The sequence below is a fragment of the Hydra vulgaris genome, chromosome 02 (assembly GCF_038396675.1).
Source record: "Hydra vulgaris chromosome 02, alternate assembly HydraT2T_AEP".
In the NCBI taxonomy this organism is placed as follows: domain Eukaryota; kingdom Metazoa; phylum Cnidaria; class Hydrozoa; order Anthoathecata; family Hydridae; genus Hydra; species Hydra vulgaris.
This window is the reverse complement of record NC_088921.1, coordinates 57,514,916-57,538,633: the sequence shown is the minus strand read 5'-3', so window position 1 is coordinate 57,538,633 and position 23,718 is coordinate 57,514,916. Positions and strand designations below refer to the sequence as shown.

At 25.6% G+C, this 23,718-nt stretch overlaps 1 protein-coding gene across 1 annotated transcript in view; it reads left to right on the top strand.

Moving 5' to 3' along the window:
- LOC101238204 (ankyrin repeat domain-containing protein 27) overlaps positions 1–23,718 on the top strand; it is a 51,983-nt gene that overhangs the window by 21,695 nt on the left and 6,570 nt on the right. The window contains exons 12-30 of the mRNA XM_065791474.1: positions 3,638–3,716; positions 3,876–3,954; positions 4,095–4,157; positions 7,569–7,653; positions 7,817–7,903; positions 7,990–8,120; positions 8,799–8,881; positions 11,901–12,016; positions 15,284–15,376; positions 15,447–15,564; positions 16,033–16,127; positions 17,117–17,230; positions 17,392–17,472; positions 17,807–17,851; positions 20,249–20,371; positions 20,480–20,680; positions 21,802–21,921; positions 22,047–22,108; positions 22,786–22,882. Of these exons, the coding sequence (XP_065647546.1) occupies positions 3,638–3,716; positions 3,876–3,954; positions 4,095–4,157; positions 7,569–7,653; positions 7,817–7,903; positions 7,990–8,120; positions 8,799–8,881; positions 11,901–12,016; positions 15,284–15,376; positions 15,447–15,564; positions 16,033–16,127; positions 17,117–17,230; positions 17,392–17,472; positions 17,807–17,851; positions 20,249–20,371; positions 20,480–20,680; positions 21,802–21,921; positions 22,047–22,108; positions 22,786–22,882 (1,872 nt within the window). The remainder of the gene's footprint in view (positions 1–3,637; positions 3,717–3,875; positions 3,955–4,094; positions 4,158–7,568; positions 7,654–7,816; positions 7,904–7,989; positions 8,121–8,798; positions 8,882–11,900; positions 12,017–15,283; positions 15,377–15,446; positions 15,565–16,032; positions 16,128–17,116; positions 17,231–17,391; positions 17,473–17,806; positions 17,852–20,248; positions 20,372–20,479; positions 20,681–21,801; positions 21,922–22,046; positions 22,109–22,785; positions 22,883–23,718) is intronic.

Here is a 23,718-nt window from a genome sequence, read left to right as displayed (position 1 = left end):
CTTTAAGTCTTTGCCTAGGAGGCCTTCTACAAGACAGTAGCTGGATGCATTTAACATCTGCCCAAAATGAGTATTTTTATCAAGACTAGAGTAAAGGCTAGAGATGGTCTCTAGCCTTTACTCAACCAAGAGCCCCAAGGCAGGGGTGTTTTAAACTGGTTTTAAGCATCTCCTAGCCTTTGCCTAAAAAGGTGTATCCTACAAGGCAGCAGGACATGAAGCAGATTGTGCTAGGTTACATGTTACCAGTAGCAGGATAACCTGACCTGACAATTGAACTCTAGCTAATTGCCAAAAGTCTTGAACCGATCTGAACCAGATGTGATAGCTTAGCAAGAACAATTTTGTTACAATAATGTGGTAATGTTTTGTAGTTAATCCCATTGTCTTTTGCTTCTGATCTAATAGATATGTTATTAATCTTTACATTTTTGACAGCATGCATTATGACATCTGCAGAAGTTTTACCTCAATTGTTTTTTCTTTTAAAATGTTGTGGCATATTTTTTACTAAGCTAAGAATAAATGTTCACATATTTATACACCAAATATATATATACACCAAATATATATATATATATATATATATATATATATATATAGAAACTATATATATAGTTTCATATATATATCACATATAATTATGTATTATATATATACATATATATATGCAAAATTTGTTTTATATCTATGTATATATATATATATATATATATATATATATATATATATATATATATATATATATATATATATATATATATGTATATAATACATATAGTATATGTATATGCATATTTATTATAGAATATGCAAAATTTTATATATTTTAATGGGCAACTCATTTTTTTGATGCAAACTTTAAAATTACGTTTTTTTATGTGTATAATTTTTTTTTTGCATACTGTTTTTATATATATAATACATGTAATGTATATATATATATGTGTATATATAAATATATGGAACAAATTTTGTATATGTTTATATATAAAATTTGTTTTGTATATATATATATATACACATATATTATGCATATATTATATATATAAATCAGCCCTCAGGAATTTGGAGTGGCATTCAGCAATGCTGACTTAACTACTGACCTCACAGTGTTTAAAGCTGACCTCAGAATTTTTAAAACCTAATTTTGTTTGCTATTTTAAACTAAAAACAACAAAAACGTTTTGTTCAAATTCGAAATAAAATAACTAAAATAAGAAAGTAAATTTGTTTTATTTATTAACAATTGTTTTATTTTAATTCTAATAAAATAGTTAGATTAAAAATGGATCAAAGAGCGTTTTATTAATATTCTTAATAAACTAATAAAAAAAATAAAAAGCAGACTTTTTATTCAAATTCAGAACAAATAATTCAAAAAACTGCAACTGCAAAACAAACGTTTTATGTAAATTACAAATAAAATAGTTAAAATAAAAATGGCAAACGTTTTAACTATCTTCTAAATAAATCATTACGAACTAGCTGACTGACACACACACACACACACACACACACACACACACACACACACACACACACACACACACACACACACACACACACACACACATATATTAGGGCTTGCATGTGATCGAAATTTTTAGTTGCAATTAATTGCATGATTAAATTTTTTGATCATAATTAATTGCACGATTAATTGAACACTATAATTTAAATTGATAAAAGAAACAAACAGGAAAAGTTTTTTAAATCATTTGATCTATTTACATGCAAATGATAAAACATCATGGAAAAGTTGAATCTAATACTGCAAGATTTGCAACCAACTATCATTCGAAAAATCATTAAATCTGCGCTCCATTTCATTTACAAATTTTTCTTTAAATAGCGCGATGTAACAAAGATCGTCATCTTGAATAACCGTTTCACGTGATAAGTGGCATATAATTGGTAAAACCACCGAACTAGATACGTATTTGTTACCACATAACAGTTCTGAAGCCACTTTGCATGGTTGCAAAACATCAGCAATTTTTTCCATTTTTTCCCACTCTCTTTCTGTCAAAGACTGTAAGCGATGGTTTTGCTCATCAAGTGTGATGGCTTTTCTATGCTTCAACATATGTCTCAGCACATCATACATGCTATTCCACTTTGTAACAACATACTGAATTAGACTTTCTGGTGGCAGGTTGAGGTCAATCTGATTTTCATGTAGTTCCATATTATTTACTGGACTATGTTTAAAATGTCCAACAATTCTGTGATATTTATCTAGTGTTTTGTCAAATGCAGTCTCCTCAATGATAGATTTTATAATTAGCTGAATGGTATGTGCAAAACATGGAAGATGTTTGAAGGGAAAACTTGATACAGCCTTTACAATGTTTCCACCGTTTTCAGTACCAATAGAAAATATTTTTTTAAATAATCTTCATTCATCGGCAATATTTCTGGTGTAGATTGAAATATTGTCACTGGTGTGTCGGTTCAATATTTGATGAACACCTAAGGCAAATGAGTTCAACATCTAGTTGTTATCTATTAAATGGCATGTTAAACCAATGTAACTGACATTACCCATTGAAGACCAATAATCACAGGTAATTGCTATACTAGTAGCCATGCTTACGAGGTCGATTTTCTTTTTCTTCTCATTTTCATAGAGTGTTTGCATTTTTTTTTAGTTGTGTTTTGACAGGGAAGATTGTAGCTGTAGTCAGACGTTGCTGTTCGAGTGATATCTGTCAAACCTGGATCTGTAACAATGTTGAGTGGTCAACAGCTACTGGCAACCCAGCAAACAATGGCTTCCGTAATTTCCTTTGATTTATCAGCACAAGTTTGTTTATTAATGCCATTATGTCATTTTGTAAGTTGTTTTGACGAACACCCGATCTTGCTTTGATTTTTACTAGTATTTGTGAAGAACACGTGTTTACTGTTCAAATGATACTGAAGCATTGTTAGACTTCGGTGATATGCAAATTCCTTGGAACAATATTTACAGATTACTAATTTTTTTGACTTGTCTTTAAAAATAAAGGCTTCATTGAGAATAGATTGATTGCCATTTGAACCCATAATTTAAATTATTAATAAATAAATTTCGTTAGGATAAGATATTAAAATTTTGGAAATTTAATAAATTAGTTGACAAAATAACAACGCGATCAAAACAATTTCGAAAACAAAAGGTATAAGGTTAGGGAGACAAATTTGAGACAAATAAAACAAAAGTAAACATTGATTAGTAATTGGAAAGTGGTATAGAAATTTCATTATTGCTCAAAAATTATTTATTGATGCTTATCAAAATTAGCGTCGCCAAAAAATTTATGATTTAATCTAATATAATCGCCAAAAAAATTTATGAATTAGAAAATTTGATCTGCATTAATTTTTTTAACTTGTGTTAAATTATTAACGCTTTAACGCATTAACTTTGCAAGCCCTAATATATATATATATATATATATATATATATATATATATATATATATATATATATATATATATATATATAATAGATGTATATTTATTTATATATATATTTATATATACTTTACTAATTATTTTTTAATCAAGTATCTGTAACTGCAAAGTTTCATATATTATAATTTTGCCAATACTATGTAAATCTAATTAAATCTTTTCATAAATTAAATAGCTCACGACACCCTTAGAGAAGTTATGCACTTTAAAAATTATGATTACAACATTGTCTGGTTCATCTAATTCAGTAATTGGTAATTTTTTTTTCTTATTTATACACACACTTACATACAAAACTGGTGTATAACTTGAAAGTTTTATTACAAGGCTTCTTTAAAAATTTTCTATATATTTTTTCAAATTCTCTTTAATTTATATGTAATTTTATTATATTTTGCCTATTTTTGTTTTAGACAAATCAGATCTTATTACAGCCGATGATCTCCTTCCTGCTTTAGTGTTTGTTATTATCAAATCTGATGTTCCCAATTGGTACTTTTTAAATATGTTTTTAAAGTTTTTTTACCTAATGTTATATTTAATAATTTGTTTCTTATTCAATTTTTTTTTTCGAATAAATGTTTTAATTTTTTTCCAATATATATTTACTTTTATTATCTGCTCTCTCCTAGGTTAGCTAACTTAAGTTACATGAAAAATTTTCATTTTTCACAATCCAAAAATGATGAATTTCAGTATGTTTAATTTTTTTTAAATTGTATATTACTGTTTATATATATATATATATATATATATATATATATATATATATATATATATATATATATATATATATATATATATATATATATATATATATATATATATATATATTTTTCCTAATTCTGAGGGTTGTATATATATAAATACATATATATATATATATATACATATAATATATATATATATATATATATATATATATATATATATATATATATATATATATATATATATATATATATATATATATATACATATATATATATATATATATATATATATATATATATATATATATATATATATATATATATATATATATATGTATATATATATATATACACACTGAGGCATATTCGTTTAGACGCATCAATTTTTTTCTCTTTGTCTTAATTTTTTTCTATGAATTGTCAACTGATATGCATGCAAGTTATTATCAAAATAATTGTTGTGTTGTGGGCTAATAAAAATCACAAAAATTTTTTTTCTATGTGTCTTTATTAACATGAGAGTATGTTTGATATACAAAAGTACATTTTTTAATTGGAATATATCTATAGACACAGTCATATTTTTGACATTAAAAGATGGAAATTAGTAATGCGTATGTTCTCCATTACACTGGATCACCTCAAAAATTCTGCCTTTCATTGACTCCACTAGTCGTTGAAGTGTAGTTTGATCCAACTCGGACCATGCTTCAAGGATTTTACACTTTAACTCAGTAAAAGTTTTAAATTGGTGTCCGGGTGCTTTAGCATCATAAACTTTTCTTGATAGCATTCCCCACACGTTCTCGATTGGATTTAAGTCCGGGCTACAAGCTGGCCATTCGAGAACCGGGATGTTGTGATCTTTAAACCATTTCATAGAATGCCTAGATATGTGAATTGCAGCATTATCTTGCTGAAATATGGCATTATCGTCCATGTTTTCATCCATATAAGTTATGAGAACATCATCCAATTATTCTGTATACTTTATCGAGTTTATTTTAGGTAAACCGCAACACAGAGTCAATTTTCCTGAATAAGAAAATCCACCCCAAACCATTAAACTTCCTCCTCCATAACTTAGTTGTGTTTGTGGGTCATTTATTCCTCTTAGATCATGCCAATAACAACTGTAAGAGTGCGGACCATCTAAATTGAACTTTTTTTCATCTGAAAATATTACGTTTTGCCACTCATGAGTCCAATGCATATGGTTTTTAGCAAACTGTAATCTAGCAATTTTATGGTGTTTTTTTAACATTGGTTTTTGGTGTGGTTTCTTCTACTTTACGTTTGGTGTTGTACGCAGAATATGTGCAACATGTTTATTAGTGACAGGCAATAATACTTTATCCTTTATTTGTGTTGCATTCAATTTATTTTTGGTTGCTTCAAAGCGAATTCGATTAATTTGCCGATTTGTTAATACTTTGTTGCCGATTTGTTAAAACTGAAGTTACACACCCATTAATCTAATAATCTCTCGCATGCTCTATCATTGCAAACTAGAGTTCTGTTTCTTGTTTTTGTTGGACAGGCAATTTCTTTGGTGGATTGAAACCTGGTTGGTGGATTAAACCTCTTAAATGAAAGAAAATTTATTCAAATATATATTTATATTTATTGGGCTAAGTAAATAAGTTAGATAAAAACTAGATGTTAGAATTACCTTGAGTTTTTTAAAAAGTGAAAATATTGGTGGATATTTCTGACACTTGGCACCTGGTTAACTGGAAGCTCATTTATGGGATATTGAGAAATTTTCTTAAATTTCTTTGAGCAGTGTACTTGTTTTGTTAGAGACCTAACATACATATATACATACATACATACATACATACATACATACATACATACATACATACATACATACATACATACATACATACATACATACATACATATATACATATATATTTGAAAATATTAGAATCAAAGCAAAAATTAATGTAAGTTCACAGTTTTATTATTAATATTAGAATCAAATGCAAAATACAAATGCCTTAACCCTCTTGGGCATTCTAGAAATCAAAAATCTTTAGCATTTTGTCTGTATCTCTGGGTGATGTACTCAGATGTCTGTTAGTGCATTGACCAGCGCCACTCCTATTTTTGCCTTTCTGGTTGCAATTCTGTGCTTAACAATCATCCACAAATTTTCAATATGATTCATGTCAGATGAATAAACCGGCCAATTCAATGCTATGGCGTTGTGCGCTGCAGATACTGCTTTACAGAACAGCCTGTGTGACAAGGTGCACCGTTTGAACCTTGTTGGAATATTACTTCAGGTGGACCATGTACCTTGTTGGAATATTACTCCACCTGTTAGAAAGCCAATTAACAACTTGGGTAGCAGTTTTTTTTTCTGACACCTAAATATACTGTTGCTGTATAAAATAATAATACTAAATAAAAATAATAACTAAAATAATGAAATGAAAACAAATGTTTTTATGTATCAAAAAAAAAAAAAAAATATGGCTAAAATCTTGTTGTATTGGTTGGACGACAAGATTGTGGTCTAACCAAGACCACAAATACTATATGCAATTGAGATCTAGACTATAACATGACTTTAATGTTGTCTTCTTCAAACCATTGCTTGCAAATCTTAGCAGTATGACATGGAGCATTATTTTGTTGGAAGATAATTCCCATATCTTTTCAAAAAATGTCAATAGAAGGCATTAAACAACTATTAACAACAAACACCTTCATAGTTCATGCAGGCCCAGATGCTTTTGTAAATAAATATGCAATATATATATATATATATATATATATATATGTATATATATATATATATATATATATATATATATATATATATATATACATATATATATATATATATATACATATATATATATATATATATATATATATATATATATATATATATATATATATATATATATATATATATATATATATATATATATATGTATATATTGCATATTTATTTACAAATAGAATTTTTATTTTCTATTTGTAAATAAATATCTAAGCTTTTTGTTTCTTATTTTACTTTGAAAAAATTCTATTCACTCTTAATTTTTCAAATATTTTTAATTTTTAATTTTTCGGATATTTTATGTGCACATTTTTTATTGTGCACATTTTTATAAATTCTTGATCTAAGATTCTAGGAATGCTATCATGCATAATTAGATTTTCATAAGAAATATTTAGTTCAATATTTACTTATAAGTTCAAATAATTGATTTATTAATTTAAAGGTAATGAGAAAAATGTTTGATTTGTTTTGTTATTTTTTTTTAAATTAAGTTTATTTTCATCATTTTTATTGGTGTCCTACTTCATTTATATCTCTAATCCAGTCCACCTATATCCCTAATCATGTCTTAATTTATTTTTTATTATAAGGTTTTATTTGTCATCTGTTGAAGCAGCTATTGAACACATAAGAAGCGGACAGCTGGATAATGTTGTGTCCATGACGCAAGCCCAAGTAAAATTTCATTTAATGTCACATTTAAAAATAATAAAATTTTGAAAAATAGTAAAATTGATTTTTAAAGTTAAAAATAAAAATAAAAAGATTCATTTCATTCTTTTTTATTCTTTTATATTTTTATTTTGATTTAATATAAGTAATACATTCTGTTATTAAGAGGCTGATTGTGGTTGATAGCCTTTTTCAAAGAATGGATTCCGCTGATAAATATGCGCCCATATCTCCTGTAGACAACTTTTTTGAAGTAATATGTTTTATATTACTATTCTTAATTCTCTATTGATTGTAATCAATGAATATGAAAGAAATAATTTTTTTTTTTCATTTAAGCTTATAAGAGCAGGAAATCTGAGTGCAGTTTTGAATTTAATTAATGATAACACTAAAACAATGCAAGAAATTAGAGAATTAATGTGTCACCCGTTATGCTCTTGTGATTCATGTGAGAAGATGACTTTGAAGTAAGTTTCAGGGATTTCTTTTTTTCAAATATTTCCATAATTCTGGATATTTCCTTAAAATTTATTTCGTTTTGAATATCTGAATAGTTTTCTGGAAGTTAAAAATATTTTTTTTTTTTGTAACTCTATTATCAAATAATATAAAAAACAAATCATTCATCAATTACCTTCCATTTCCCCATAACTGCACACCTACTTTATGGAGGACCCTTACACAAAATGCATTTAAATTTCTGGATTTTTTCTGGGAAAATTTTTTTCGGATTTTCAAAATATGACCTAGTTAATCCCTGATAAGTTTAATTGATGGTTTTAAAAAACGAATGTTTGAATTTAAAATAAATAAACTTTTATATTTATTAAATAAGTTATTAATTATAATTTATTCTTTTTTTTATTTGTTTTATTTTTATATTATAAAAATAAAAAAAATAAATTATATTATATTTTTGTTTCATTTACTTTTAATATTTAATTTTTTTTTTTTTGAAATGTGTTTCAAAAAAAGAACTTTTACAATTTCTTTTAACTTTTATTTTAGATTTCATTTCATTTTAAATTTACTGAAATAAATTTTAAATTGTTTTAAAATTTTATCAATTAAACTAAAATAAAAAGTTAATAAAAGAATGAAATCAATTAAGAAATAAGTAAACTCTAATTTGAGACTTTTTTTAGTTTGCGCAGAGATCCAGCTGCAGTCACTGTTTTTTCTCGAGATGCTTTGGGCTGTACTGCACTTCATCAAGCAGCTGAATTTGGTGAGTTAAATTATGTGTGGAAATCGAAATCAACCTGGTTATAAATAATATTATCATATGATAAAGTACACTATAAATATAATATAATATATAGAAAATATAATATATAGAAAAAAATAGATATAATATATAGAAAATATAAATTGTTATAATGTTTTGAATATTTTATCTTAAAAATTTATTAAAAAACAAATCAAGAAAAAAAATTTAAGAAAATTAGATTAACAGAAAGTTTTGTTACAAAATAAAAAGAATGTTAGTCTCACAAAATTGAAAGAATGTTAGTGTCACAAAATAGAAAGAATGTTACTGTCACAAAATAGAAAGAATATTAGTGGCACAAAATAGAAAGAATGTTACTGTCACAAAATAGAAAGAATGTTAGTGTCACAAAATAGAAAGAATGTTAGTGTCACAAAATAAAAAAAGAATCTTAGTGTCACAAAATAGAAAGAATGTTAGTGTCACAAAATAGAAAGAATGTTAATGTCACAAAATTGAAAAAAATGTTAGTGTCAAAAAATAAAACAAATGTTTAATGTTACAAAATAAAACAAATGTTTTTATTACAAAATAATAAAAATATAAGCATCACGAACTAATAAAAATCTTAGTTTCACAAAATAAAAAAAATTCTGTGTCACAAAACAGTTTAAATAAAATTATTTAAATATTATGAAATCTCAACTTTGGTTTTTTTTATAAGCTATGGAAATTACATAAAAAATTACATAGCTATGCGGTTAATAAAAACTGTGACAAAATTTATGATAAAATTATTTTCTCAATGTATCAAATTTGTTCTTCATTGAAGATTATTCAGCTATGCAAATTACACAGCATATAAAAAAAAACAAAGTGATAAAATTTATAATATAGCAGTTGTGATCGGCCAGTAAATTGTATAAAGTAGAAACTATTAAGAAGTATATTTCTAATAAGTATAATTTTTTTTTTTAATTAAATAATTTTAAAATTTTTATTTGAATTTTTAACAGCTGTTTACATCTTTTTATAACATTCTAATTCTTTTTAAAACACTGTTTTAAATTTTCTAGAACTTTAAATTTTCACACTTTTTCAGAAAAACCTTGTACTTTCTGTGTAAGTGTTTATATAAGTAAGTCTTAAAGTTGTCTTAAGTAAGTAAGTTGCTGAAAGTAGTAGTTTTCAATGTCAACATAAAAACAAATATACTGCTGTGCCAAAAAAATTAGAATATCTGGACCAAATGAAGCATGTTTTGATTAAACCAGTAATAGGAAAAAAAGAAACATATCTTTAGAAGAGTTATCACTAAAAGAAAAACGCAAAATACCACTGCTGTTTCAAATTATTGTGCGATACCAAATTCTAGAAGTAGATTGGAATAGCAGATAAATGGGCATAACAAAAATTTCCAAACAATTTACAATACTATTGAAAAATATATTGGATTTTCTATTTATTTCAGATCAAGTCAAAAAAAAAGTTTGAAAAGGTGCCAAAGTTTTATGATAAATCTGAAAAGTGGGGAAAATATGATGCTTAGAATGAACTTTGATGTTACTAAAACTATGTCATGGTCTGTGATTATTCACTGACGACAGAAACTTTACCACGTACTAGTAAAAAGCTAAGACAAATTAGGTGTTTAACAGATAAAGTTGCATATTAGGAAAACATTCTTCCATCAACTAGATAAAGTCTAAGAGACTGCTGAATCAGCCTTAACATCAAAACTAACATATTGTGATCATGTATCTTGTTCTTTTGAGTTTGCAGATTGCATGTGAAGTTACACATGAAATACTGATCTTTAAATTTTAAGGGAAAGCACATCTAGGAAAATAAAATACCAAGTTTTCATACTAGAGAACTGAAGTAAAATGAGATGCATTGTGTTTAAAAAATAGAAAGGTTAAGACTACTGCTGTAGGATTTGATAAAGTTCTTGATGAAAACAACTTATGGAGTTCAATCAAAGTGATCATTACTGATATAACTAGTAATAACACTGAGAAAAAAAGGAGTATTTGCCCAACTGCACAGAATGTATTCGAAGTAGAATGTCAACGAACAAGAATATATTCCAAGTAGGATGTCAACAAACAGCAATTTATCGGTTGTTACCACCAATGTTCTGGAGTTCTCTGTATGATGATGGATGAAGAGATTAATGGCAGAAATAAGTTGCAAAACATTGAGTATCCATTTGTTCCTGACCTGTTAAGTAAATATGAGGAACTTAAAGAAGCGTTTAAACACAAGAATTCTTTGATGATCTTTTCTAAAAATTTATCAATGAACATTTTCTACTGATTGATTTTCAGAATATTTTTATACACCAGTAATGCATGGTGATTTTTAACATCAGTAATACATGGTGATTTCTAACATCGGTAATGAACAGTGATTTCAAACATCATTAATGCCTAATAATATTAAACATCAGTTGGGCATGTTGATTTCTAACAACATTAATGCATGGTGATTTCTAACATCATTAATGCATGGTTGAATTGACTATTCTAGCCATTTTTGTATTCATTCTTATATCTACAACTAGGATTAATTTGGAGAAGGTATGCAAGTTGGCAGAGACATTGCACCCATACAAAAAAGTATTGCAGTCATCGAAAAATTTCTGGAAGCAAGGTTCATCAATAATAGAGATACCAAGAAGCAACCACTATGCCAAACATTCAATCAAAGTGATTCAGGATTTTCGGTTCAATTCAGTTCAATATTATGCAAAGGTTCATCAAACTAAGCTACAGAAACATGTTGTAACAATATCATGTCTCAATGTATGTGTATGCGATCTATTTTAAATAGTACAGTTGTGTGGTCTATTGAATTGTACATAGTTGTATGCTCTATTACACATTTAAATATTACTTGAAGTTTATATAATTATAGAAAAACTTTTTTTAAAAAAAGTATAACTTAGTTGATTATCTCAAAAAACCTGTTTTTATTATAAATTTTGTTGTGGTTTAAAAAAGAATTGTTTGATTATTATTTTAATATAATTTAGGTTGTGTGGACATTCTTTATGAGCTCATTAAAAAAGGAGCAATTATAAACGCTACAAACTACCACGGTTCCACTCCATTACACTATGCTTGTCAGCGCGGCCATCATAAAGCAGCAGTGAGAAATTAATAATTATTTTTTGATTTTTATAAAATTATAATCTTGTTAAAAATAATAAAGCATGAGGAGTCGAGAAGAGTTAAAAATAAACTTCTAGTTTGAAGAACTAGGGCATGAATAATACCCAAAACTGCAATCTAAGTATATATTTAGCATAACATAAATTCAATTCAAAGGTTTAAAATTTTACACACGTCTTTAAAATGCTTACAAAACATAAAATTTACATTATTCTTCAATGTTATTTTATATGTTGAAAATACCTGTGTACCTGTACCTTTGTTTTTAGTTCTTTTTGTTTATTAATCTATTTATAATTATAAATATTTATAATCTATATCCTGGCACTTTTTTTACATAAAATTTCTTTTAAAATGTTGATGAATTTACATACCACTGTGATGCTACCATATTGATATGCAGACCATTTTCAAAGAAAACCAAGGTCATCATATATTTAAATGGGATTATTTAATTAAAGAAAATTATAACCCAACTGTTAAATTAAAACATTTCCTTTATAAATTCTAGAAATTAGTCCAAATAATAAATTATCTCAATAAATTAGATAAATTTACAAATTTTTTTAACTTTGCAAAACAGCATGTCAAGAAATTATACCTTATAAAAAGCCAGAACAAACAAATTAGAAAAGTTGGAAAACAAACAAATTGGAAAAGTTGGAAAACAAACAAGTTGAAACTGTTGGAAAACAAACAAATTGGAAAAAAGTTGGATGACAAAATTGGATGACAAACAAATTGGAAAAAAGTTGGATGACAATGTAATTAAAATTTTATATTAAATTGAAAAGCAAATGTAAAATATATAATGATAAATATGTAAAAATAAAGTATAATGCTGCCGATGCTAAATGTAGCTAAAAAGATTAAGGCTGCAGTAACAAACTTTAAACACAATATAGCAAAAAATGCTAAAACACATCCAAAGCTTTTGTATAAACATATTCAATTCATGCAACAAGTAAAAAACTTCATTAAAGCAGTTAAGAGAAATATAAAATATTTCCCTTTACTGCTTTCTAAATATTAGTTAAAATTTTTTTAAATATCTTTCGAAATATGAATTTAAGGGAAATATAAAATATTTCCCTTAACTTAATATTTTGCTGAACATGAATGTATTAAAATTATAGGCTTATGGTATAAAATCAAAATTGTTAAAGTGGTTTAGATTTTTTTTATTTAATAAAAGGTAAAATGTTGTTTATGCGGGTGTATATAAGGTCCAAACAGACTAAAAATGCTAAAATCCCGTTTTTTATTCATGTAGAAGTGATGTCTGTAAAACTTCATTTAAAAAAAAAGATTATAGTAACTCAATAGTATATTCCAGTTAAAAAATTAAACATTTATAATGGTGCTTCTTTTTCAAATCATTTCGAGGATCTTTACGGTGACCAACATATGGCTCAGTTTCATGTTGTCTGACCTGTAGTTTTCAGCAAAGCCCTTGATCAGTTGAATATTTTTTTCAGCTGAGTCATTGATACATTCAATCAGCTTCATAAACTTTGAATGTATCAAATGTTTGACTGACATTGCTCTTGATCCACTTCTCTACCTCTTCAAAATGAATCTTACCTACCTAGAACAGGATCTAGCTCTGGGAGCCAACAAGTTCAGTAGGCACTGTCGATCTGCTAATAATTATTAGCTTCAGTTTGCAGATATAAAACTGCTCAGGAACATCACGCTTGACCAACTTCTCTAACATTTTCTTTACCTGCTCTTAAATATCATTGTCTGCTAGGACCAGCATAACTAACTGTTTTGTTAAATACCAAACATGACACTGCATGGTGACAAAAAAGGTTTTCTTAGTTTTTAGGAGTGTTCCCTTATGCCTGCTCTGTTAAGTGTATCTGTGGTCAACAACTTGCAATTGTATGAGGGTGATCTAAACTGTAGCTTATTCTAATGAAACCTGATGATCTCTGTTTATCTAGATATTGGTTGTTTTTTATTTATTTATGTTGATATTTAATTATTATTATTTTTTTTTTTATTTACTTGTTTATTTGCAATTAAAAATTAAATTATTTATTACCTAACAGCAGCTTTAAAATAAGATGTTCTATATAACCAGCTTTATTTGACACAGCCTTTGGCAGGTGAATAACATTAAAAAAAATTAATTTATTGGGGCTGGAATAGTTAAAGGTTGCTGTGAATGTAAAAGATGAAATCTTTGGCTCAAAAAAATCTCTGTTGGATTTAATTAAGAATTCACAATTTATACTGAGATACATTAATATATATAATATATAATAGAGTAACTGTGTTTGATGTTTATTTTCATATAACTAACTGTCAGTGATGAATAATTTTTTTATTAAAAAATATTTATATTGAGTACTAGTAGTATAGTAATTAGTACAATTATTTTTTATTAAAAACAAAGTTAAATTACACAACAATATCTTGCAACTAAATTATGCAACATTGTAGTAATTAATAAATGTTTTACAAAATATGTAGCAATTATTGTTGTTATTTTTTTAAATATGTAATACAAATAAACAAGATAAAAAACTTTTTTAATATGTATCTATTGTTAATTTTTAGTTTTTCTAAAAAATTCATATTGAATAAAATCAAAACACAAATATTTACTACTCTGTTATGTTACCATATTAGCATTTGTATCATTTCAGTTTAAGTTAAAAAAAATTTGTTTATTTTAAACACATTATTTTAACAATTGTAATAATAAAATAACTTAATTTGCCAAACAAAATTTATTGATTTTTTTAAAAATATAATTACTAAGTGTAAACTTAATATTACTATAAAATATTATCTGTTTTGATTGAGATCACAGATTGATAATGGTAATAATTAAAATTCTGCATAAGATTTTTTTTTGTATCAAATTAGCTACTTCATAAAAAGAATTATAATGTCAAAAACAAAACTTGACAATTTTAAAATTCATTAAAGTTTTTAAATAAAAAAATCAAGTGTAAAGTAAGTAAATTACTAAGTGTATGGTCTGATTGTTTTGTTTTGGTTACAATCCTCTTCAGGAACATGATGGAAATTGAACTTGAAACATCTCACTTATAAAATGAGCGCTCTACCAATACATGACCACAAAAAATTCAGTATGAATTTTTTGTGGTCATGTATTGGTAGCGTGTTATGATTCTTTATGATTTTTTTACATAGATTTAACAACTGTTACCATCCCAGTTTTAAGTAAACTTTAAAAAAATAAACTTATTTTATATTTGTTTTCAAGGTAATTTTGTCTCATTATGGTGCTGATATAAATGCTGCAGATAATGAAGGGAATACTCCACTTCATCTTGCTGTTTCTCATGGACATGAAGTGGTATGGATGGTTTTTTAGATATTCTTTATGTTTCATAACAAACACATTTAAACAATGTAAACTTGTTTAGTGTGCTGAATATTTATGCTCTCAAGAATGTGAAAGCAGATCAAAGAGTAAGCCTAATTTAGATGCAGTCAATGAGAATCAAGAGACACCATTACATATTGCCAGTAGATGGGGCTTTAGTGAGTTACATTTGTTGTAATTACTTAAATATTCTTTATACCATTACTTAAATATTCTTAAAACCTATTGTAAACTTCCACAACCTATTTTGTAAACATATTCATTTTTTTTTTTTTTTTTTTTTACAGATGTAGATAAAAACTATTATTGACAGTATTTAAGTTTTTATTTTTATATTTTAATTTCTAATGTTTTTGTAATAGTTATTTTATAATAATTTTGATGTGCAACTTTTACACAGTAGTGCAGAATTGTTTTACTTTTTAATAGTACTAAAAACTCATTTTAAACTCAATCAGCATTTCAAAGGTTTTCAAGATATGATGCGTCAATAATATGTGCAAATTAAAATTTTCATGGTTTATACAAGTTTTTGTTAATAATATCTAAAAAAATTATGCACACGCCAAAAGTTACTAAATTTAGTTATAAATTTTTTTTGGTAACATTATTTGGTTTGAGTTTAGGCAATTTGGTGTATCTGCTTGTTAAAAATGGAGCTTCATTGACAATTTTGAACAAGGAAAATCAAACACCTAAAGATTGTACTCTCAATACAAAAGTAAGTTTTTATTTTTAGTGTTCAAAGTTTAAATTCATAAATTATGAAGTTAAAGATGTTTATTATCAGTTTTTAGAATTTTCATCTGTTTTGTCATCTCTAGCTATTTTGTTATATATGATTCTCTAAATTTCTTTAATTACAAAACTGTAAAAGTTTAATGTCCATGGTTTGTAGGGTCGGGGTCAATTAAGTTTGCTAAGATTTGATAAGTTTGATAAGATATTATTACATTAATTCTAAGTTTCCAAATACAAGTTCAAATACAAGTTCAAATACAAATATATGTAACTAGCATTTTCCAAATACAAATTCAAATACTTGTATTTTAGTTTCAGAATGATTTTTTTTATTTTTACTTTTTTAAAACTAATGATCGACTTTACTTTACTTTCTTTATTACTTATATCTTTAATTAGCTAATTTTTATTTGTTCTATTAAATAATACATTTGTTCTTAGTTTTAAGCAAAAATCTGATGAAAATAGTTTTCTACTTAAAATTTGACTCTTTGTTACTTATATTGTTACTGTATTTTACAAGGAAAATGTATCATTGGATAATTTTTTTTATTGTTATTTTTTTTTTAATTTAAAGGGTCGTCTATAAATTGTCACGCTTTGGTTCGGGGAAGGGGGGGGGGCGGGGAGGAAGGGTTAGTTATGTTATGTATCCATTTTTTTAAAGGTTATTCATTGATATATGCAAAAGAATGAACAACGTGAAGGCGTTAGAAGTGATATAACAATAGTTGTGTCTGCACAAACTTTTTTAAGTCAATAAATATTTTTAAAGCTATTTAGATTTAGATATCGTAAATTTTTACAGTTTTGCAATCTATTTTTGTTTGTGTTGCTTTCTTAAAATATTTCTCTAAAAAGTTAATGTGTTTTACTTTGCTGACTCAACACTAAACTGAGAACTTTTATATTATGAATTTTTAAAAGTAAAACAAATAATAAGTTAGTACAAAACTTTAGTTATTTTAGATATTAGATTTGTTTTCGCAAGCCACTTCTTTACCAATCTCTTCTGAGATTGGTAAAGAAGAGCCTTCTGTGAATGTTCTTCAATCTTCAAATAAGCAAAACAGCAAAGAATTAGTAAGTCTATTAAATCAAAGAATTAGTTAATTATTAAATCTTTATAATTGCAAACTTTATAAGTCTAATAATGTTTAAATGTGTAAACTTAGTTAAAAACGCCACAAATTGTGCTTAAAAAATAACTTTTGTAATTTTTATATAATCATTTTTATATAAAGATTGAAAGCAAAATATCGCCGTTAAAGTTTTCATTAAATCAAGCTTTTTTTCCTTCAAATTCATCTAAACAAAGTGTAGAGGTATGTTTATTGCATAAAGTTTTTTATTTCTGTTTAGCTGAAATTGTATAAGGTAATTAGCAAACCTGTTGAAATTGTTTTAAAAGTTAAAATCAAACTGTAAAATTGAAAAGTATTGGTTGAAATATTTAAATTTTGAATATAAAGTTTTTAAATTTAAACTAAAAAACATGTTTTAAATTATTGAACTAAATTTTTAAATTTTACGTTTTTAATATAAAGAAGAAAAATTATAAAGTAAAAACTGAAGTATTCTTTTATGTTCTAAGAAATCTGTAAAGTATTTGAATATTTTGCAGTTTTTACTAAATAGTACATATTTTTTATAATTTAGTTTTCTCAGCTTTTAAAAGCAGTAGCTGATGGCAATTCTGTACTGGTATTTTATATTTATTTTTTATTTCTAATTTTTTGTTCTTAAATTAATGCATTGTTACCTTTAATTTTTGTTTTTGTGTTGCATGTATATATTTTAGGTTTGTTCAAAAATATAAACATCTTGACAACTGAAATTTTTCTAGTAGATATTACACCTGTAATGACTAGGTTGAAATTTATTTTGCAGAAGAGGAACTGCTAGACTCTAGTCTAGCAGTTCCTCTTCTGCACCTTAAGTTTTTTAATGCATTTAACCTATAAATGGTTCCATATTATTCAAAGAAAGTCATGTTATTCAGAATATTCAGGTCTGTTCAAGAGCGGAAGGATATATAATAATCTGGCGCCTACCAGAATATTCAGGAAATTTCCTAAACATTCTGAAACTTTCCAGAATATTCTAGAAGACTTTTGAATTTGTTTCACTAGTATCTTTGACCCTTATTTTTTTACCAGTATCTTGCATTTAAAGAAAAATTTAATTTGGATAAATATAATGAATAAAATGATGAATGAAATGATGAAGCAATAAAATGAACAAGCAGAACAGAAAAGAGGAAAAAAAATTAAAAGATATCATAGAGACACCATAAGAGAGAGAAAAAAGACACCATAAGAGAGAGAAAATGAGAAGTGCATAAATTTACAAAGTAGCATTAATGAGTTTGTTCCTAAAAAATATTTGGATATAAAAGACTTGCGCAAAGGTAATATTTTTGATGAAAAAAGAGCTTGTTTGTTCCCCAAAACTGGAAAGCAACTCTCATTTTTGCATTAACTCTTATTTTTGCATTCCTAAATTTCCAGAAATACTCACCTAGAATGTATGAGTCTATTATTTAAATCACATAAAAAAATTTTAATTACAAATATATTTTTTTGTCTTTATTTTATACTAATTTACTCATAACAAGACTACAAGCAATCACATTATGTTGGGAGTTACTAGAAAACAAAGAATAGTTTTAGGGAGCAAAGAAAAAAACAATGTAGATTATATGAGTCAGGAAAACATGAAGACGGGAGAGAGTTTCAAAGCATTGGTGTGAAAAGAAAAATATGAATAAAAGCTTTTAGAGAAAGGAATATATACAGATGATGAGGATAATGATGATGATGATGATAAAGAAGGATGCAACTTTGCTGAATGCTAAATCAAGCAAGAATCAGTTTTGGTTGATGGAGATATCTTGTTTAAACAGATGGAACTACAGATGATGTCTTATTTGAACAGCAACCAATTTGAACAGCAACCTAATTCAAGAAAAAGAAATGCAACCTTACAATGGTGGAAATGTGGCTCAAGCTAGGCAGATAGAACAAATCTTACTACATTTACAAGTCATTTTAAAGCCTTGTTTAGAAGAGAAAGAGCATCATTAGAAGAACCAGCCCAATATAAAAACAGTATTCCATACAGGAACAAATAAGAGATTTGTAGAGGATTGGAATCAGGAGTAAGGAAATGGTGAGCATGATAAAGAAAAGATTACAACCTTAGTAGATGCTAACTTTGCAATGGATTGTGTATATGGTTTCCATGAGTAGTCAGTAGCAAATGATAATCCAAGAAGACATAAAGTAGAGGACTAAATGAGAGGTTGCCATTCATCATTATATGAATCTCAACAATATTGCAATAGTTCTGAATAAATAACTGAATTTTAAAATTCACAAGTCAATGCAAGCCCCTAGCTGTTTCACAATAGAGATCAGATTAAAGATTTGCCACCTGTTCTTTCATTCTTATTATTAAAAACTCTAAAGAAAAATCTGATTCTTTCATATAATTATTTCACAAAACATATGGTTTGTGTTTTTTGTGACAATTGTTATAAGGTGAAGGTAAGTGTAACATATTTTGTGATAAAAAATCTTTAATTTATTTGAAAGAAAAAAATTTTCTATTAAATCTTTTTTAAAGCAGTTAATAGTTAAACAAAGGTATAAATAGTCATACCTCTTTATAGTGGTTGCTCCTGTGTATAAAGTTGTTTTTAGGGTGTGTAATTTATAGACCTTGTCAACTAAGTTTAAATATGTTAGTATGTGTGTCTGTGATATACTCTAATGTATAGTCATAACTAACTAATGAACTAGGGAATAAAAGTTTATGTAATTACTTATTTTAAATGTGATTTTTGGTAAGTGTGTGTATAAGTTGCTATGTGTGTTTTTTGTCTAAAATGTGCTTGTGTGTATGTGTGGGTGAGCGTGAGTGAGATAAGAGTGGTGTAAGAAAAAAAGGGTAAGTTGTAAGAGAAATTAATTTAGAAAAAAGTTTGTAATTTAAAACTACATGACCAAAATTAAAAGTAAAAGGGTTAAGAACTGGATTAATCTAAAGTTTGTTAAAAGAAAAGTTTAACTTTTTTTAAAAGTTTAAATTCTATTCAAGGTGAGAGAAAAACTTGGTTTAATAAATGAAAGTTGCAATCTAGAAGATCCAGATAATGATTTTGTTGATGAATCTTTATGTCATCCTTTGTGTCAATGTAACAATTGTCTTACAGTGCAGAAAGTATGTTTTTCTCATAACATGTTGTTTTAATAATAATTACTGATTTTTACTTGCGGCTTTTTGTTAAATTTCATAATTAAAAAATATTTTTTATTCTTTTTATATTAGAAGCTAGTAAGTACGACCACAGTTTTAAATGCAAGTATGACTAATGCTGAAGGTATAACACTTTTACATGTTGCAGCATTTTGTGGTCATGATGTCATTGTAAAACTACTTTTGAGGGAAGCTGAAGCTAATCCAAATGTTTTTATAATTTCTAACAAATGGACTCCTTTACATTTGGCATGTCAATACAATAACATTGAGGTTGCTTTTATTTTTTGATTGACAATTATATTATAAATACAAGTATAAATATATTTTATAAATATAATGTTTATCAAAAATCTGTGCAATAATTGAATTGTTTTTAAAACATTTATGAAATAAAAGCATTTTAAACTTTGTTCTTTGAATTATTTTAAATTTCTAAATTTCAAAAAGTTCAATTTATAATACAAAATTTTCACAGAAAGTAATAAATTGTTGTAATAGATTTTTTTTTTCAAATCTGTCATTTTCTGCAAACAGGAAGTTACATGAACTACAGTTTGTAAAAATTAATTTTAAAAAGAATTCTTTAGAAGATGGTTAGTTTTAGTTAGATCATTTTTTTTTATATACTTTTTTAAAGGGTGCTTGTTTTTATGTCTACATTTAGAAATTAATTCTGATTTCTTATTTGATAATTTTTATTTTGTATGAAAGAAGTTACCAATTCAATCCCCACCATGTCCCTGGTAGTACCATACTCAACTTTCTTGTCAAGGTTCGTGTTTAAGAATTAAAGATATTAGAGGGAGATAGAGTAAGTTAAAAAAAAATTCTTTAGATTTGACAGGCAAGAGTAATTTTACAAAAAAAAACTTCATACAACAGCAGATTATGGATAGTTGTGCAAAGACATGAGATTAACAGAAATGGTTTCGAACATCTGAATATGATTCTGACCTTTTAAGCTATTGCATTATGCACAAAAATTATAATCAATTATCATAATGTTTATTCACATTAAGTAAATAAAATTTCAATAACCTAATACTCTCATCCAAAAAAAAAATTTTGGTTTAAATCAGTTTAAATCTGAATTAAATGAAAAAAACTTTTTGATTTTTATGTCATTACTTTTTCCAACCCTATCATCGTTCGAGTATGATTGACATGTATAACAATATTGCAAAAATTCAATACATGTGAATATTTATTCGCTACCAGCAATAAGAATCCAAAACATCTGTATACAAACTTTAACAGAAGTAAACAGAAAAAAATTTCTAAGCTAGATTTCTTTCTTTATGCACAAGGTATAGCTTGCTATTCTGGTCAAAGCTTTGGCTAGAATAACAAGTGTCTACCTTACATATAAAATCTTTTTTTAATATTTTTAGTGCGTTAACCTGCTTTTGAAAAAAGGAGCTAAAACTAATGTCAAAGATATTAATGGAAACACTCCTCTACATTTTTGTTGCACTAATGGGTATATTGAGTCTGCCATTCTTCTTTTACAGGTACTTTTAAATAGCAATTTTTTTAATTTATTTGTTGATTTTTTATTTCGTTTTTTAATTATTTTAAGTTGCTTTGTAATTTTAAGCAATAAGAAAATCAATCTAAACTTTGTATGTATTTATAGAAAGGTGCTGATGTCAGAATTATTAATAAACGTGGAAACACTCCTTTACATAATGCTTGCAGGTTTTTTTTTATTTTTTTACAAGTTTTTTTTTAATATTTGTTTAATTTTACTATATAATTCATATGAAAAAATACCCATAGTTTTTTTTTTAATTATTTCGTTGTGTTTTTTTTTTTGCCTAATAAACTATGTACTTTACTTTTTTGGAAAACAGTTTAAATAGTATCAATATATTTTATTTTTTTAAATAGAAAGTTTAAAAAAATAAAATATATTGATACACATTTTATTAATATTATGACATGATTTGATAAAAAAAAAAAATTAAATTTTGAACTCAAGATTGAAAATGATTAATAAATAAATCTTTTTTACCTAGCAATCATGAATTTTTTTGCATATTAATTCATATTCTTATGTAGTTTCTTTAATTTTTTTTTTTTTTTTTTTTTTGCAGGTTAACTTGTTAAATAGTTAACTTGTTAAATAGTTAACTTGTTAACTATTAAGTTAAAGGTTAACTTGTTAAATAGTTACATTTTGTTTTTTAAACAGTTTCTATTTAATCTTTCATTTTAACTTAAAAAATCAGAACAAATAATTTTAATTACTTTAAACTCACTTGTTAAAGTTTTTTTTGCAATGAAATTATGCTCTAAATGTATATGTGCATAAATAACTGTTCACTAATGTTATTTAACAAGTTATATTATAGTTAAATGAATATAATTTTCAGATGGAACTATGCAGATCTTGTTCAACTACTTTTACATTATGGTGCACCTGTCAATATCTACAACAAACTTCATATTTTACCGATTAATTATTCTGAGGTTAATGTCTTATTTGTTTTTTTTATTTTTGTTCTTTTTTAATCTATTAAAATCTATTATATCTATTATTATTATATTTATTCTATTACATTTTACATATATATATGAATTTTATTCACACACATATACACTCATGTATATGTGTGTGTGTGTACATATATATATATATATATATATATATATATATATATATATATATATATATATATATATATGTATATACATGTATATGTATTCATATACATACATGTATATGAATACATATACATGTATGAATACATATATATATATATATATATATATATATATTTATATATATATATATATATATATATATATATATATATATATATATATATATATATATATATATAAATAATAATAAAATAGGCAGTAAAAAATTGAGTTCATTTTCTTTTTTAAAACATTGTAAAAACCTATCCATATTTCCTAAAGACCTAGTTTTTTTTTTGAGTGACAAGAAAATTATTTCTCTAAACTAACATGTCAATAACAAGTTTTTAGTATACATATTTAGTTACTTTTTCTTAATAATTTACTTTTTTTGAAGGAATGCAGAAAACTTACCAGAATAGATTGTAAAAAAAATAGGTGCACAAGCTTTTAAATTGATTTCCGTTCTACTTTCTTGTCAACCCAACTGTTCATAATTTTTTTAATTAATTTATATGTTAGTTTGACAATTTCCTATAAACGGTTGGATAAAATTACTTAGGATGACCAGTTTAGTCACATTTAAAGCTTTTTTAAATATTTTGATAAGACCTAACATTAAATATATATAGAAATGGGTTGAAAGCAGTAAATAAAGTGAC